Raw genomic sequence first — 19702 nt, forward strand, 5'->3', positions numbered from 1 at the left:
TAGGTACTCTCACAACTTCCTCTATTATTATAAGTAATAATTAGTCGCCTAAAGTATTCAACAAATTAAAAATAAATGCAACCGACGGGAATTGAACCCGTACCTTCTGATGTCCGGTCAGGTGCTCTGGACCACTGAGCTACGTCGGCTTATTTCCAAAACGCCAACTAATTCAACAGAAAGCAGATGCATTTATTAATTTGTCGCAGTTATTCTCGTTGGGTATACCTTATATTGTACAATCGCCAATAATAGTGCTGTTTATAAAAAAATTCGGTTTGGAATTTGTAAAAAATGAGCGAAACACAAGAAAAACATAAATGTAATTTATTTATTTCTTTTATTGGTACAAAAATTGTGTTAAATAAAAACACTGCTTTTAATGTCAATCCCATTTATTTTCCACTTTCCTTTCTTAATAATTAAAACACAAGATGCTTCGATCACAGACAGTTTTTGTAGACTTCAAAAATCAGTTAGTAATCGATAGTGTTTTTGTTTACACATTAATTGTTCTTTAATTTATTGCTTTTATTTTTTTTATTTTTTATTGTACAATAGAACATTCATTCCAGTTACAGTACAATTTTACATCATATCAGCATTTAGCTAAGTGACTCTTCAATAATTGTTTTAGGTCATTTAGAGAACAGTCACTTGCATCCAAATTCTTTGCTAGTTCTTTCAACAGCACCACTCCCCTCGTCATGCTATGCTTTACCAGGACGTCGGTTTTGCCTTTTGGTAGTCTGAATAGTCATGGTATCGACTTCGGCTGTAGTGGTCTGGTACATATAAATCATAGCATCCCAAGAGGAATGGCTTATCGATATAATTGTTCCAAATTTTGAAAGACATAATAGCTAGACTTGCTTTCCGCCTAGTTTCCAGACTCACAGAAATAGTTTCCTCAAGAAAGTCGATATGGTGCATGAACCTAGGATAGGTTCCATGCTTCCGCATATAGACATACCTGAGGAAAATTCTTCTGGATTTGCTCTATCATATCAATGTACTTCTGGTGCACTTATTATTATCCTGTTTACAACTTTACACTTATAACTCGATTATAACTGTATTGTAAAAGCCATTTTATGGTGTTTGAATAAATAAATAAAATAGGAATTGATAGGAATCTACTAAATTGACGATTAAACAAACTGGTTGCTGAGGTTAAAGAGGATTCTTATATTGTTCTTTTAATGATAAACTAAATTTGAAGAGACGTCTATTGACAATATATGTGTACCCTGTAAATAAAATAATTCATTTAAATGTCTGCATTCCAAGTGAAACCGTCAGCTGTGATAAATATTAGAAAAATTATTAAGACTGAATGTTGTTCTTAATCCAGGATAAGTAGGAGCTGACCCTGACGTAAACATCAGGATAACCCTTGGCGCAAGGTTTTCCTCTGGAGACGATACCGACCAACACATTTCCATCGGCGAGTGGTCCACCGGAGTCTCCCTAGATTATGAAAATAGATTTTTTTGTAAAAACAGTGTATCATTCAAAGCATTTTAACATATAGCGTATTACAAATGTACAACATAAGATGTTGGAATAAAAATTGGGAGAATTCGTCTATTTAATCAATTAAACCATTGAAGTTTAACTATTTGATGATGAAACTGATTGACGAATACATGGAGCAGGTGAATGAATTTGTTGGTTTGAGAAGTATGTTGAACAATTTGAAGAGATGGGATTGGGCTTGGAATTAAGTAATCTGAAAGTATGCGTGATGACGCGGCGCTGATTTCTGACATCATGAAAGATCTACAGTCTCTGGTGTCTAGGATGAACCATGTATGTATAAAGAGTGATTTAAAACTAGTGAAATTAAGTCTCACGTCATGGTGCTTGAAAGAGAGAGTAAGAAAACAGTGTGCAATATAGTTGTGAATTAGGAATAATTGGAGAACATGGATGGATTTAGGAATTATGTTTAGGAGAGATGGAAACGCTGATAAGGATATTGAAAGAAGGGTAAATGCAGGAAACCCTATTAAAGAAATAAATGTCCAAAGCAGCGAAGCAGTAGTCCACGATAAAGGGCTGGTACCTATCCTGAAGTATGGCAGTGAGGCATGGAACTGGCAGAAGAATGATGAAAGTAGTCTGAATGCTGTGGAAATGAGATCCCTGAGGTGGACATGTGGTGAAAAGCGTAGAGAGTATGATTAAGAAAGGGATGATTTTATCGTCTGGACATGAGCGAATGAACAAAGAATGTAGTATAAGGAGAATATTTCACGTATATAGTAGTATAAAGAGTATGATAGATAAAGTTGGGGACGCCTAAAGAAGACACGGTACGATCAAGCTAACAAAATACTTTTTCAACCTTAATGGTGATTGTATAAGGAAGTAATAGTTATGTGGAATGTTCGCAAAACCAACAAGACTCTACTAGAAACCAACGTCATCCAAAGGTGAAGGCTTCTTTTCCTCTCTCCTCTCTTTCCTGGTGATAATAACGATGGATTGACCTTCTTTTTTTTAATTTAATACCAATCCATTTTTAATTACCCCTCAGGCATCAAACAGTATGTATGAAACAATGTATGAATACGAATTAAGCAAGGGGTGTATGCCAAACTAAGTTGCCTGATCAAAAAACTACACATTTTCACAGAAAATCTACCAAAGTATTTGAAAATCTTAAAAAATATATATTTAACCAACCAAATTTTCGGAAACCGCCGACATTTACAAAAATATACCGAAGATTTTAAAATCTCGCAGGTCTTGGGGAATTTTTCTCCCTTCAGGATGAGACATATTGTATCTATTATTTAGCAACCCCCCCCCCCCCTAAGCGAAACATTCACAATCTGGCACCTATTAACAATTTGACGACATACCGATTTTTTCATCTGACACTCCTCAACAATCCTCGTTTACCCATATGCCCTGTTATGGGATGTTATATACTTGAACATATTGTATTAGTCATCCGTCCTATTACCTCTAGACCTAACATCCAACATCTAAAGAATGTATACATGTATGGCTTACTTTGCAAGCTCCCTCGCCAACCTTGGTGAGTGTGCACACGTTAGTTTCGTCTACGATGACATTAGTAGATTTGTTTTTACAGTCTTCATCAGAGATGGTGAGAAGGGTGATCTTCTGGAGGGTATTGGGGATTGGTTTGTTGGCTTCTGGTGTCTGAAAATACAAAAAAAAAACATTTAAGCCACCACACCAAAAATAAAATAAATCATTTGTTAAGTTTTTCAGGTCTGCTCAATAGAAACACTCATTATATACACTGAATTTTATTTACAACGGAGCAATCAGATAATGATTATAAATATCTACACTAAAAAGGGTGAGATCCCAGATCCCGATCAGATCAGATCAGATCAGATCGCAGGTCAGATCCCCCTGTTGGCCTGCAGGAACCTGCTTGCTCTGTGAGTTGTGATGGAAGAAAGAGGATTATTGTAAACACATCTATTTAACAAAAAAATTTACCTAATATTATCAAATACTAGTTGGAAATGACCTAATACTGTGAGTTTCCGACAGATCCTCGCGTTTTAAAAAAAATGTATACTAATTTTAAGTGAGGTTCATAATTATTTCATTTAATGATTAGACCATATAACTATTTGATATCCTTTATGCTATGCATAAAACCTTGTCTTATAAACATTAGTTTATCAATAATAAAAAAAAATATTTGACAAGTAAACAATATTTCACCAATAAATGAAAGTATCATATGTCTCGACGCCATCTAGTGAGAAATTTAACACTTACAAAACCTTTCCTACAAAAATAAAGTTGGTTGTTTACAGGTGGAAAAAATATAATAAGCAGTAATTGTTGATTGAGGTACTAGTATATATTGAATCATTTGGCGGATTGGAAATAAGCCGACATAGCTCGGTGGATACAGAGCACCTGACCGGACATCAGAAGACACGGGTTCAATTCCCGTTGGCGGCATATATTTTTACTCGATTTGACTAATTATTTGAGATTCATAATCATGCAGTTTAAGAATTGCACCAATTGGAATTACACCGGTGCAGCAGTTAATTTTAACATTATCTTCATAAGAGGTTTTCGATCTCCCCGCAAATAGCAGTAAAGTTGGATGGACTGATTTCGATATAAGACTAAGGACAAATTTAAAAGTTTTTCAAGTTCTGTGAAAGGTTTTATCAAGTTCTGCTCTTATTTCAGTTCTGTCAATCAACTAGTCTATTATATAATAATAACAGAACTTGAATAAGACTTTTACAGAACCCGAAAATGGACGATTAAATTCCATGAATTGTCAAATTCTCCGAAATAATACGTCCTTACAGTCTGTACCTTTGTCGTACACAAAATAAAAGTTGCGCTTAGAAGATTTGGACATATAGAGCAAACGAACGAAGAAGGGAGGGTATAGAGAATATATGACACGAATTTGAATGGTAGAAAAAGTTGGGGAAGCCCGACGAAGACAAGGCACGATCAAGTGAATCAGATACTCGAGTGGGGCCATGTCAAGAGTCAGAATAACAGAAGAGTATGTATGTGAATGAAGTAAGTAATGTGTGACAAGACCGAGTTGTTTAGCGATCCGTCCTCTCTGCCCGCCGTTAGTTAGTTAACGTACTGGATTTTAAACGTTGAAATTATATTATACAAACGTTTGCATTTTTTAAATCTCGCTCTTTTTTCCCGAGACCCTTCAAATGCAAATCCATGTACTATATTTAGCAATATTTACTTCGATTAGTCCCCATCCAGTCAGCGTGACCTTGACTCCAGCGCCAGTAGAGCTGGTAGGCAGAGCGATGAAGCCGACGCTAGTGCTGGTGGTGATAGGCTCGCTGGTGGTAAGGATGGCGATATCATTGGCCGATTTATGACCTTGATTGTAGTCGGGGTGGATGGTGATTTTTGATATCAGGTATTTGGTACCTCCGGAGTTCAGGTATATGCTTCCAACGACGATCGTCAATTCATCAGCTTGGAAACTATTGGAAAATAAGAAAAAAAACTTACAATTTGAGAGGCGGCTACGGGCACCGCCGCCAAGGGAACCGTTCTGCCATAGGTCACCACAAGTAATTCGCTCTGTTTGGTTACTTAGCATGGGGGGGGAGCGGGTTCATGGGGTGAGTATTGTGAAATGAATTGATATTATTGAATAAATGAAATCCACACGGCATCCCTAAAGATGTCATTGGCTCCGAAGGAAATTATTTTCCTTAGGGCTTCCTATGTGCAGCTACTGTAAAAAAATCTCCAAAAAGCTACTTCGGTGTTTCTGAGATTGTAACAATTTCAAATTTGGTGACTTACACATTTTATTGATGGACCCTTAATTTTAAACATATCATTATACTAGTTTTACCCCGCCACGCGTTGCTGTGTCTCAGGAGATAAAACAGCGCGTGTTTGTAAGTCCAACAGATGTTGATTGTTTTGGAAAAAAACAGTTCTTAAGTGTCACAAGTCACTGAGACATGGCCTTTATATAATATGGGTATATAAAAACACACGCGTATTTGAATGCAACGTTGTGCCAAAATTTCAAAGCGATCGGTGAAGAACTTAAGGAGATTTAATATCATCTTGCAACTATTTTTTCCCCATATTTTTGGCAACTATATTTTTTTAATATGATCATATAAGATATAAAATATATATAAATATAAGAACGAAAAATATGACATGTCCATATATATATATAAGAACGTTTGCTTACCCGTCAACGCAATGTGCAGCTGTGAGGATGGTGTGTGCGTTTACAATGGAGCCTCCGCATGTATGTGAGTTACTTTTTGTCCTCAAGGACGCCATGTAGGGAAATTCATCTACTTTAGCATCTGTGCCTCCGACCACACGCCATTGGATTTCATTGTCAGCAGCGGGTGCAGCTAAAAATACACATACATTGTAGTTTTACGTATATTTTTTAATATTAGCCCCATTTTTAGTTTTTTGAAGTCGCATAAATCTTACAACTGCTCCCAGCCGTCTGGAGCCAGTGAGACTATGGCATCCCCAATTGTGATGCTTAATGAGGCTGAAGGGAAGAAGATGCGGAAGAAAAAGGTGGGGAAGTACCTGGCTATTCAGATCTGCTCACCAAACACGGGCAAAGTTATTTCAAGCATCGTTTCAATTCTAAATGATGCTCTTACACCAGGAAGATACTGAGAGTTCTTTTTTTCTTAATTCAGTATATATTTTATTTAAATGAGCAATTTGTGAAATAACAGAAAATAATCCAATAACATATACTTTGGTCGGGATATGAACCCGCGACCTCCAGCTTGCTAGTCGAGAGCTTTACCCGTACACCGCGAAGGCCGTTATACGGCCCTGAACCCTTAAAATTTTTGTTGGACTGTCTCAATTGTAATTTGGTGTGCTTTATAATATGGGGACAGTACAGTCGTATAAACGTTTTCTACATTACTTCTTGCCAAGGCAATTTTAATAAAACGTTTTGAAAAATCAAAACAAAACGACGAAAATGATTGATTATTCAGTTAAAATTTTGAATTAACTTACCGAAAACTGCAACCACGACGGTTGTCGAGAAAAGAAAGAGTACCTTGAACATTTCTCGACAGTTGATGAGAAACTAATGATTTTGCAACTAGCCACGTTAGCCTTATATTCAATTTCCTTATCAATTCACGCGCAATCAGGCGCACTTAAATTCAAATAAAATGTGTCACACGAGAATAATGTCTATTTTATATTTTAATATTTTTACATTAGCTAATTTATAGTTTTTTTTAAATCTGTAAGTTTTACAACTGCTCCCAACCGTCTCGAGTCAGCGAGACTTTGGCGACCCCATTGGGGTATGTTGTGATGCTGATGGTAGTGAGGAGAAGAAGGAAATGGGGAAAAGGAAAGTGGACAAGTACTCAGCTATTCAGGTCTGGTCACCAAACACGACCGAAGCCATTCCAAACAACGTTTCAGTTGTGAATGTTGATCTTACACCAGAGAGTATATTCCACTCTAAAAAGTGCCGCAAATAAACTATATATTATTTTGAATGAGTAAATTGTTAAATAACACAATTTAATCGCGAGGCCGTCAAATGTATCTTCGCTTCTAACGACTGGTTCTTGTATTCAACAGCTCGGCTCATAAATGATTCTTTGTTCCATCCATCCTACAAGACCTAGGATCACTCCGATCTTTCCTTAAAAATATCCTCAACACAGCTTCCTATAAGAAGGCATTTTAATGTATTTATTTATTTATTCAACTGCCCATAGAGCTTTTACATTTTATTATTACGCAGAACATCTTTTCGAGAAATTACCAAAAACAAATAAACCAAATATTTGTAAGTGCACTAGTCAAGCAAATACAGGAAAAAGAAAATATAAATAACAAAAAAAAACAATTTTTATTGGAAAAACTTTCAATAATTTTGAAGGTTAAACCCATCAATGTAATATATTATTAAAGAAGAATATAATACTAATAAATCTTCATAAAAACATTAAACAGAACAAGTTATTACTTTTTTTCTATTATTTCTGGCTTTCATTATTGAGAAATGAAAGGTGAATTTAAATTTAAATTTTATTTAAATAGGCAAAATTCAAAATCATAATGAAAATTGGAGTATCAGACTTAAAAGAGATGAGATGTTGAATGGAGGGGAGGCAATTTTAGATAAGGCTTGATAGAAGAGAGGATATTTGTTTAGAGAGGGACAACCAAAAAATATGTGATCTAAAGTTCTCACTTCTAGACGATAGAATGTACAATCTGGGTTATAAGTTGCAAGATAATATTGAATTAAAAATATGAGAATATTTAATTATGTAATTATGAATTAGAAATATGAGAACGACAAAAATGACGAATATTAATTATGCCCCAATTGTCGAGTGCTTAAAGACGTTATCCCGATAAGATATCCTGGGTTCGATTCCCAGTTGAACCTTTTTATATTTCTTTGTCTTTTTAAGTTTCAACAGGTAAAAATAAGTTATCTGCTAATATCCACAAATTCATTTTTAATATTATTTTAATTTCAAATGTACACAATTATGTATTAGTGCAATAACTTGTAAGTAAGGTAGAATTAATTGTTCGCAAATACGAATTATGAAGTTCTCCAATAAGATATTTCGCATAATAATGTACGAACATTCTATTCAATACACGTATATGTAATGATCTAAATTTTACAATCTCGTTCTAGAAAAAAAAAATACATAATTGCATATCGGAATTATTAATATTGATTCAAATCTTAAATGAAAGGAACATTCCTCTCAAGTTGATAAAAAGATTTAAAAATTAATATGTACACAAATCTTAAATGAAAGGAATCTAATCTTTTTATCTCTCAAGTTGATAAAAAGATAAGACAATTAATATGTACACAAATCTTAAATGAAAGGAACATATTTCTAAAGTTGATAAAAAAATTATAAAATTAATATGTACACACAGAATAAGATTTACTATGATCTATCTATTTTCAAGTACAAAACAAGAAGAAAAAATATGCTTTGACTGAGGGTTGAACATTCCTACACAGGAACTGGAGTTTGTGGAGAACTCTACACCTTGACAAATGCCTTTTGGGTAGGGCCGACATTTATTTCATATATTATCTGCTGTAATGTCATCCAATTTCAGAGAGTTGGGAATATGTCCGCGTCAGTTTGTGATTGCCACCAAATGTTTAAAGAATGCACTTACGTCGACGAGTCTATCTGCTGAGTTTCAGCTCGATTGTATGTCAGAAAGTGGGTTCATATACGCTTCCAAAATTTGCATTAATTAACTTTCGAGGCAATTTAAACTAATGTGTGGAAATTATTTGAATTATTTTACATGGCCCTGAGGAAAATAGTTTCCCTCAGGGCCTATGTCATTTGAGGAGGGGAACGAATACACATGGGTCTTGAAGAGATAGTATTTACATTCGACAGTATTTCATGATATTATATTTATATATATATATATATATATATTTTACGATAGTATTTTTTGATAATCTTAATAAAAAATTGAATTGTGTTGGGATAAACGATAAAGCTCCAAAATGGATAAAAAGTTATTTATTTGAACGATACCAAGTAGTCAAGATAAACAAATCACTTAGTCTACCACTAACAAGTAATTTCGGGATACCGCAAGGCACAGTCCTTGTCCCCCTACTATTTATAATTTATGTCAACGATATTTTCAAACTACCACTTAACCCAAACATAATTTCAAATGCCGACACAGCTATCATAGTGAATGGGATCGAATGGAATGTAGTAAACGAACAAGCAAATAATAGCATGAACACATTGAAACAATGGTTTGATACAAATCTTATTTCATTGAACACTAACAAGACATACTAAATACATTTCTTGAAGAGACCCATGTTGTAGGAGGGAGGAAACACAGCGGCCGGCAAATCTTTTCTCGGCCGAGCGGGTCGTAGAAGCCACCTATTATCATGTGACAGATTTCAACCGTACACATTTGTTAAGCGCGCGTTTGGCGTGATTCTCAACTATGCCCGATGCCAAAGGGATTAATGACTAGTTCCTCAGAGCATCTTCATTATGAACTGCTAGGGTCGCTTCTTTATTTTTAGTTAGCGTCAAACGCTTTCAATCCTGCATTATTGGCCTTTCCTGCATTTACCCTATTAACAATATCTCTGTCAGCCTTCCCATCTCTCATAATACTTTCCAAGTACACAAACTCATCCACCTGCTCCAAGTATTCATCATTTACAACTATATTGCATTCATTTTTCGAACTCTCTCTTTTAAACACCATAATTGTAGACTTACTAATGTAGCGGTTATGTCACCGCTCCGTCATCAAAATCATAAACCAGACGGCATGTGCTAAACAACCGAGTCAGCGGTCCTGCGGATTCGAAGTCCAGACGCTACTCCAACCCGTGGCAGACAACAAAGGAATCAGCAGGTATATAAGCGGTGGAGGACCGAAGTACATCAGTCAGTCATCATCGGTCTTCATACCACATCACTCCAGTCAACAAGTCCCACGCGACATCATCCTACTCGAGATCTCTGACTCGGCGTAATGGAGGAATCGGCCACCATGGCCGGTTCCCCCCGCATCACGCTTCGATCCTTCTTCACCTCAAGTCAGTAGTCAGTCAACAGTCAGTCATCATCAGTCAGTCATAGTCAGTCAACAGTCAGTCATCATTCCACATCGTTCCACTCAACACGAGTGACCACTGGGGGGCCCCGTGCCCCTCCACGAAGGACATATACCCGGCTTCGCCCGCACCATCATGGACTCTACCGGGACATCAACCTAGCGCCTTGTCCGGATCGTCGTCCCTGGCAAGCGCTACACGGATTACAAGCGCCCTGGTCCCAGCGTCTCTGACCAGCGCTTCTTCCACGCATCATGACCACCACGAGGACACGCAGCATCCTCACTGGTCACACCGCGCCCGTTCAACTGCCTACAAGGTCCATCGCACCTTTGGCCGTCTCGTCAGCACTGGAGTGCCTGAAGACCTACGTTCTTCGCCAGTACCTGACCTTCATCGAGTCCCGGTCACTAGCGCCCGGCGTCGACTCACTGACCCGCGCTTGACCACCACATCATCGCAGCAACCGGAGTATTCAACATCTGTCCTACATCATCTCCTCGTCTCGGCAACTGACTCAATAAACACAATGACCTTCACCAATGTATTATGCTGACTCACCAATAAACACGACCTACAACATCTTTATCTTGCATTGTCTCACTACCAATTCCCATACTAACATTCATCATTGGCTCATCTTCATGCGTTCATCCTGGACACGAAATACTCTAGATCTAATTTACAAAACTAATTTAATTGCTCCGTTATTAGAAAAATAGTATGCTTGGATCTTACTGGAAATCTGATCTATTTATTAGTACTCAAAAATAATAAAGATACAAAATAATTGCTTAAAAATAATAGATTGTCATAAAAAAAATTCCAGTTCTAAAATTCTAAAATATTTGTATAAATAAAAATGAACAAGTGAAAATGCGTCGAAAATAGAATTAGAATTTATTTTTGAAAATCATCGTGGGGATGGGTACCATCGCCCAGGAAACCATTAATTGGACAACCAACACCCCTACCAGGGTTTGGTGATTGAAAAGGGGTTGCCGGGTTCACCTCTTACGGGTTGGACCGGGAGAGACTAGTTAAGGGAGACATTGTTACCTCTCCAGCCGGTTTCTTTCGACCCATCGCCTTGCTATGCAATGGGAGTCACTCCTGGACACATTGACCCCCAAATTCCTACCAACCGACCATACATTTTTCCTTCTCAGAACATTCTCTCATTCCTTTCCCTAAAAAGATCCTTCACAAATCATTTCCATTATGAAATAGGCCCTAAGGGATTTTTTCCTTTTTGAGCCTCCTGTGTCGAATTTGTTTTATTTTTTATTAAAGGCTTTTTAAAATATAATAATGAACTTATTGCACAGCTTTCATCATTATTCGTAGGCTCATAAATTATTATTAAGGTCGTCATTAATCATTCGCATTTCTTGGATGCTTTGAAGAACATAAACATGTTATCAAAAATATGGATTTATATGCACATTTCTTTCACGGAGAAAGCAGTAAAAAATGACAAACGATCGTAAATCAAGTCAGTTAGTAATGTGATTTATTTATTATTTATTACTTTGTTAACGCTCGTTTTTGGGGGTTTTACATGAATAGTAAAATTTATACCAATTCAGACCAATCACAAAACGGATACAGGAGAAAGCGTGATTAATATGACATCGACCTGGAAAATATTCCGATCGAATCTTCGGGTGAACAGACTGGCTAGAATCATTCCAAAATCAAGGTTTATTAACATGACATTTTAACGGATGCGCAACCTTCGAACCTCGAGCATGAATGTGTAGATCACTATAAAGGGTTGCAACAGAAGGGTTATATTAGCAGAGACAACGCAGAGAGAAAGAGCAGAAAGGTTCAAGATTCCTGACAAGTTTCGAGAAGATATCGTAACATGATTTGGGGTAGTTAAAGTGACTAAAAACACCACTAAAAATTAACACGGGGAAGAAGATGGAGGAAGGACAATTGTACGAAATACGAAAAAATTAACGTTAAGTCACATCAGCTAGATTTATGTGGTTATAAATGAAAAGAAAAAGGCTTCAATGATTACTACAGATAAAAAAAAAAGATTGAATAAATAGTTTATACAAAGGTGGGTCACGATTGTATGGGGGAAAAAAAAAACTTGTTTTGGTTTGTCTGTTAGTGATAAAAGGGTGTTAAATGGAGATGTTAAATCACGTAATTTTTTTAATAATATTTGGATATCATCTTCTTCCTCCGGATTGAGATTGAAATTTCACAAAATAGAGAAAAACCCACCCTTGTTAAATCTCTAAAAAATATTAGATAAACAATTAAAAATGAACTTTTTTTCAATAAAACACAAATTAGAGAGAATATTCTGACATATTTATTAAAAAAATATATGATTATAATTAACATTACCTCAAGACAGTTTATTCAAATATCAGCAAAATCCTTCTTACTCTCAAATTTCGGCATTATTTTGCTAGACTCAATCTTTGCCTTATAAGACCTTCTCTTGCAGACTTCGAACATAAAGTAGTCGAGGCTTCAGTAACAGTCTTTACAGCTCTTTTAACTGCTTGAGTATGACATGGCAGACGCAGAAGCGGCAATTTACCTTCTCCCCCCTCTGCTACAAATAATTGAAGTTCTTCACCCGATATATTTTTCAGTTTCGGGGTTCGGTTACATTTTGCTGCCAATTAATAAGGTCGTAGTAATATGATGCATCGAGGTTTATGTTTGGAAGTTGGAACAGCCTTGTTTTACTTAGTTTCTTACTGCGTGCTTTTAGAACACGACGCGCAGCTAATTCCCGGGTATGCTTGTGAGGGTCAGTTAACATTGCAAGTAGTAAATTTTCGGGGTGTGCGAAGTAACTGTTTCTTTCTAGGACTGGATCAATTATAGTTTTTAGTTCAGGGGATAAGTATCTAGACGCTGAAATTAGCTGCCATAGGTGACGTGCTCCATCTTTACAGGTGGGATGAGTTTTAATACTGAACCAAGTCGGAGCATAAACTTTAACAACGTACGTTGCTAAAATAATAAGATTCTCTGTAGGAGCTTCCGTTGCAACATAAAGACGAAGAATTCGGTTAGCACGCGTAAGCCATCTGGCATGAGACATTTTTTCAGGAGATTTGTGGCCTAAATCTTCAGGTAATTCCCCCACCGTAACTGCAGATACGATTTTATACAAATAAAACTGATCTGTACTTAGGTCTTTAGTTAATAATTCAGGCAACTCTCCGTCAATTTTCTGAAAATGAACAATAGGCTTTTTTTCACAGTTTTCTAAAGCTAGTCCTATTGTCCCTGAATATGTTTGAGGTCCAGATGTCTTACCGTCAAGATGTGTGAACAAATGACGAAATGGTAACTCGTTCATGTGAAGCAAGCAAATTATCAAATTAGTTTTTCAAGCAAACGTATTATACCTCCATGTTTTCCAACGTTCACGTTCGTTCCGTCACATCCAATAGCCATTAATGGTTCAAATGGTATTTCTTCCTTTAAAAAATAATCGACAATTGTTCTTTCTATAACTTTCGACGTGCCAGAGTTTGGTGCAATATAACCCAAATATATTGAGTCTGGCTCTTTTATCATTGAAATATGCTCTTCAATGATAAGTTCTCTGTAATGCCTCCCACCATTTCCTGATAATAAATGTTCTATCTTTCCGGCCATCAAAATATAATGTGGGTGTGAAAATATTAAGGCACAACAACTATGTGTTCTGCCTTAATATTTTCCCTTGTTTTTTTTCGTTCTCTGCGAAGTTTACTTTTGTCAATAACTGGAATATTAGACTTGATGTCATACAGAACTGCTGAGGCAATGGCTGCCGCTGCTCTATCCGAAACTCCATATCTATCACAAGTTTTCGACAGTGTAGAATAATCAATAGTGACCGCAGCCTGCTTCTGAGGCATTTGAGATACAACATTTGGTTTGAAAACATCATTGCAATCGGATTCATTTGATGCATAAGACGTGGAAATATCGATTAGAGAGGTAGTTGGCTTACCTGTGCTTTCCTTTTTAGACGTACGCAAGGATTTTTGCTTCAGAAGTTTTCTTTTCAACGGAGTTTTCATTCGTTTTGTTGTAGCGGTATCCACATTTCCTATTATCATTTTTCGTATAGTACGTTGGTCACTAATGAAACTCTGTTCATTTACAGGTATTTTTTTATCCTTAGGACAGTCACATGTACTGAAATCTTTGCATTTGCAAGACGAAATATCAAACAGCACTTTACTTCTGCGACGGAATTCCTCCATTTTTTTCTCCGGTATTTTAGGATGTGACTTAAGAAGGTTTTTGCATTTAAAATGATATGACCTCAACATGCGTGCTACTCGCGAGTGTGTAACGATGGGAATAGAAGCCTTTCTCCATATTTCTTCAATTCGTGCTGTCACAGTACACTCTAATTGCTGAAATTCGGGTTCTAGTTTGGTCTCTTGATTTAATTTTATTTGATGCCTGGTCCACTCAAAAAACTTCATAACATCACAATAAGTTGGTAAAACATTGTCTTTAACGTCGCAAATTTCACCAAATATGGGACTTTTTAACGCATTCCGAGTACGTTCCATTGCGAAAACTTGTGCAACGTGACCTACCGCTCAAAGAGCCGTAGCGATACTGACTCCAAACTCCGACGTCGGTTGCGCAGAGTCGCTGCGCTTAGTGCAATCGGTGCTTCCCCCGCCCTCACCTCGAGCCACTAATAATCAAAACTCGGATTTTTTGTAAATGAATTCGTAAATACGTACCATATTTGCCATAGAATATTACAAAAAATATAGTATAAAAGATTCGTAGTAACTTTTATACACACTAGAAAATACCTCTAAAAATGAAAATTTTCAAAACTTTGAAGTGAATCCGGAGGAAGAAGATCGTATCAGAAATTTAAAAAATTTTAAACACGTCGGTTTGAACCCATTTGGCACCCTTTTATCACTAACAGAATCTAAAATTATCATTTTTTTTTAAATGACCCACCTTATTATACATATCAACAAACAAGTCCTGCTAAGCCAATTGAATTGGCTTGTCAACAGGTGCTTAAAGTTTAGTTACATATACATTTTAATAAGTTATAATTAACATCTTATATCAACAGAATCAATATTTTTTCATATAATTTTTCATACATATGAAAGTAAACATTTTTTTTCTTATGGCCAATTTTTCACCATATATTTAACCTTATTCATAGACTTACATTGCTTTATAGTGTCAGGTAATAAATTAAAAATCTTCGGTTTGTTGTATTCAAACGTTCTCTGTCTGTATTTATTATCAAATTTCGGAACTATTAACCCGTCATTGCGCGTGAATCTAGTAATGTTTTTTATGTTCTAATTTTTCTTTATGCTGCGTGGTAAATATATACTGACTTGTGATTTTTTGCCATAGAATAGCCTTAACAGGTAAAATTTTGGCACTCAGCAACGGTGTATTATGTCTCTGTTTAAAAATATTAGGGACGACTAGTAATTTTACAATTGCGTTTTGTACAACTTGGACTTGTTTCAGATTGGTTATAGTATTATTTCCCCATATGGTTAATCCATATCTTATAATAGATTCTGCCATTGACATATAAATTATTTTAAGATAGGAAAAAAATTAATGTGTACATTCTGCCAGCAAATGATCTGAGTCTTTTACAGGTTTTTTTAATATGTTTGTCCCACTTGAAAAAGCAATCTACTGTAACACCAATATAGACATATTCAGTTACTAATTCTAAGCTTCCACATTTTCAATTAGTCGGGATATTTTTATGGATGCAATTAAAATTATGAGAAATAATATTAGGATTAAATTGAAATCTGGTATTAGGTGATCTTTTATGCATAACTTTGATTTTTTTAGCATTTATTAATAATCCTGCATCATGTGACCATTTACAAAGTTGATTAAAGTCAATTTGCATGATTTCAATTGCATTTTTTATATCTTTATGTGATATGACCAATGCCGTATCATCTGCGAATACAAAATGTTTAACAAAAGAGAAAAGTTTTTTTCATTATAGTTACATAAATTATATATAGTGTAGGTCCCAATATGGAACCTTGTGGAACTCCTGCAGATACATTCTTTGTTTTACTAAAAGCATTATTTATTTTTGTACATATTTTTCTATTTCTAAGATAATCTTTAAATAAATTTAACAAATATCCTCTTATTCCAATTTTGTCTAAGGTTTCTAGCAGTTTTTTTAGTTAATTGTGTCAAAAGCTTTAGAGTTATCGATAAATAACACAATAACATGTTATTTATTATTTAATTGATTATTTATGTAGTTGGAAAAATCTTGCAGTCGTTTTTCATTATTTTTTTTCTTTGAAAGCCATATTGATTCGGATCTATGATAGCGAATTTTTCAATATTATTATTTAATTTATTTGATAAAAAATTTTCGAGATTTTTTTCTAATGCAGGTAGTATACTAATATGCCAATAATTTCCCAGTTCAATGTGTTTTCCACCTTTAAATATTGGTCTAGTAATGCTACATTTAAATTTTTGTGGAATTTTTGCTTGCTTTATTATCTTATTGATTAAATGAGTAATTATTGGCCCAATAGTTTTTATATTTCTGTTTAAATCAAACATTCTTTTACTGTCAATACCTGTGCTTTTAGAGTTTTTCATTTTTTTAAACTGATGTTTTCAATATCAGTTAAAGTAGCTCTTGGTATAAACAGTGAGGCAGTTCTTCCAGTACAATATTAGTAGCTTTATGATTTCATTTATGTAGCATGTTGCTGGTGCTATCCGAGAAGTAATTCACAAAATCATTTGACACAGAATCCTCAGTTCGTATTCTCAATTTTTTGTATTCTGTTTCATATGTTTTGTTTGTTGGTGTACTTTTCCATTTTTAATACTGTTTATCCCTTTTATTTATATGACATAATAATTTACTGCTTACCCATTCATTTATTGCATCAGGTCGTGTTTTCGGTTTTTGCACTATCGTTTTAGAACTACTCTTGTAAAATTTATTAAATAAAGATTTTATTTTTTCATATAATGAAACACAATCCTTCTCCTAGATAAGTTTACTCCAGTTATAATCTCTGATATATGTGGTAATTAATTATTTTCTTGTTTTGTTTAACAACAGACGTGTTTAGAGTATAAATTGAAGAATTTAATGTTAACTTAACAATATAAAAGTGATTGTATCTGAAGCTAATTGGTAAGAGTACTTTTTGATAAAGGCTTAATAAATATAAATTAAACTGTATGTTCACATCTAGTGTTAACAGAGAAATAGACCACAGAGTCACTTTTTTTAAGTTTAAAAACGCACAAACAACGCACGATCGCGAAATCAATATATTGTGCACTTTATACTGCTTAAATATAGCTTTATTTGCGTTTATTTCTTTAAGTTCGTATGAGCAAGGATAAAACGTTAAGTCTATAGGTAGATACAATTATTGTTACTCTACGCCCTAGTGGGACACAAGAGCGATGTTAACTTAGCCACAGGAGCGAAAGGTAGGGGCTCAAGGAAGGAATTTGTTTTATAAAGGCGTTAAAAAGATATCGATAGCTCTTTCCTCATGGGATTCGACATTGCCTTCCAATGTAAAAAAACTATTTAGATTTTCAGGTATTTAGGGCTCTAGCCCAGAGGTAACTCCTAAATTAAATACTATTGGATTTCCCATAGTCAACCGGTCAAGGATCTGCTAGTCTTATAATATGTATACAACGCAAATGTAATGAATTTACCATGAAATGCCAGATTCAGGGAAATTATATTAATTGTCTCTGACTTCATTCTTGTCTATGCATAAACCTTACATTTTGCGACACGTGCTTTCTTCACCGACAGCCGTTTCATCCTGTTTCCAAACTCACTGTGTAACCCGCGTATCGTAATCATCCCTTGTAATAGTTATTGGTAAGTACTAATGCTTATATTCAACGCTATTCATTATGGTATCGACCGTTACTACACTTTCGTTAGGGATTCATTTGGCGTTTCATTTATCAACAGCGGAACATTTAAACTGTCAATTTGACGTCTTCCTATTATTAAATAAGTATTTCAAAGGCATTTCTTAAAATAAACGCAACGAATAAATATACGGAAGGCGGCAGACATAGTAAATAAATATAGAGTAATCCGACGGTAAACGACGATTCTCTCAACAGTTGTCATAACTTCAAGTTATCATACAGTCAAAATTTATATAATTAAATCCAAATATGTGTTTTTACTACAACAAGTGAAATCAAATATTATAATAAGAAATCCGTTTTAACTATGTTCTTTTTCAGGTATATTTTTTCTGGCCTAAACCAGTTTCCAAACGCAACTACAGCAGTACCATGGATCTACTAAATCCAGACTATGTTTCCATCAAGACGGAACCAGGGCCCCAGGAAGAAGGCGGAAGTGAAATGCTGTATACGGATATTGATTTCGACCTCTCAAATGTAAAGAAGGAATGCTTGCAATATGCGGAGAGTACTCGGACAGTCAGTAAGTTGCATGGCATACGTATGAAATGTTGAATTTTTAATTCGAGTGTTCGGAATCCATGTCCGTTTGGAAATGTCATGTTAACAGGACATATTTTCGTTCTGTTCGTATAAGTTTATTTGATATTAATTTTAAAATGTACACTTGCAGAAAACTGCTAAGTTACAACACTCTTATATCTTATATATCCGTCACGGTCATGATGAATGTTCGTACATCAGTATAAGTGCGTAGTTCAGTACTCCGTACTGAAGATTCTCAAGATTAAATGGTTTTTCGTTCTAAAAGCATGCATCTGACGATCTGAAGCGGACATCTGGAGTCATTACTTTTCTCAAAATTATCCTGTCTCCTCTCCAAATTCACGCTTTTCATTGTTTATAAAGGCATTCTCAATCCTTGAAGAATAATTTAAATCTTTTAAATAAAAAATACATCACTGATTTGTTTTTTCAGGTAGCGTTTATGTGGAGGTTGATACTATCAAGGCGGAACTTACGCCACGAGAAGAAGATGTGGGGGGCTTTCCTTTTATAGAAATTGACATAGACCTGCCTGATTTTAAAAACGAATGCCTAAAACGGATTGAAACTTTTGCCCAGAAAGCAGGTAAAACCGATCTTCCTAGTAATATTTAAAAAAATCGTGCTATCCTATTTTTCGAGTATCCTATCATATTTATGAATTGACTGTGCATAATGTACCTAATAAGTCTTAATGAGCCTTCTTTATCCTTTAATTTTTTCAAATTTGTCTACAGAGCTGAAGATGCATCACGCGGGAAAGCTGTTCGCATGTCCCCATAGTAACTACTCCTGTTCCGACTGCAACTATTCATCTTCAGGAAAACGAGATTTTAAGAAACACATGCTGACTCACGGTGGAAAAAAACCTTTTTCTTGTTCTAAGTGCAATTATTCATATTCTAAAAAGCGCAATTTAAAGAACCACATGCTGACTCACAATCGAGAAAAACCTTTTTCATGTTCTGAGTGCAATTATTCATCTTCTCAAAAGTCCAATTTAAAGAGCCACATGCTGACTCACACTGGGGAAAAACCTTTTTCATGTTC

The 19702-nt window shown here is 35.2% G+C and overlaps 1 protein-coding gene across 1 annotated transcript; it reads right to left on the reverse strand.

Moving 5' to 3' along the window:
• Positions 1–993: 993 nt before the first annotated feature.
• LOC149416170 (chymotrypsin-2-like) lies at positions 994–14034 on the reverse strand. Its single transcript, XM_089641896.1, has 5 exons — positions 13887–14034; positions 5723–5894; positions 4739–4988; positions 3025–3177; positions 994–1470 (listed from the first exon to the last, which is right to left on the reverse strand). Exons 1-5 carry the CDS (start codon positions 14032–14034, stop codon positions 1327–1329), a joined length of 867 nt encoding a protein of 288 aa, XP_089498022.1. The 3' UTR covers positions 994–1326.
• Between the last annotated feature and the right edge of the window lie 5668 nt (positions 14035–19702).

Source organism: Hesperophylax consimilis, chromosome 17 (genome assembly GCF_061612785.1).
Source record: "Hesperophylax consimilis isolate HC1 chromosome 17, BYU_Hcon_1.0, whole genome shotgun sequence".
NCBI lineage: Eukaryota > Metazoa > Arthropoda > Insecta > Trichoptera > Limnephilidae > Hesperophylax > Hesperophylax consimilis.

Bases quoted from the DNA above. Each gene is read 5' to 3' on its own strand.
- LOC149416170 (XM_089641896.1), bottom strand. From the start codon at position 14,034: ATGCCTCAGAAGCAGGCTGCGGTCACTATTGATTATTCTACACTGTCG. The intron at 3,178-4,738 runs GTAAATATTGCT...TTGTATTTTCAG, and splicing joins CTGGATGGGGACTAATCGAA to ACACCAGAAGCCAACAAACC. The intron at 1,471-3,024 runs GTAAGCCATACA...TTCATAATCTAG, and splicing joins TTGGCGAGGGAGCTTGCAAA to GGAGACTCCGGTGGACCACT.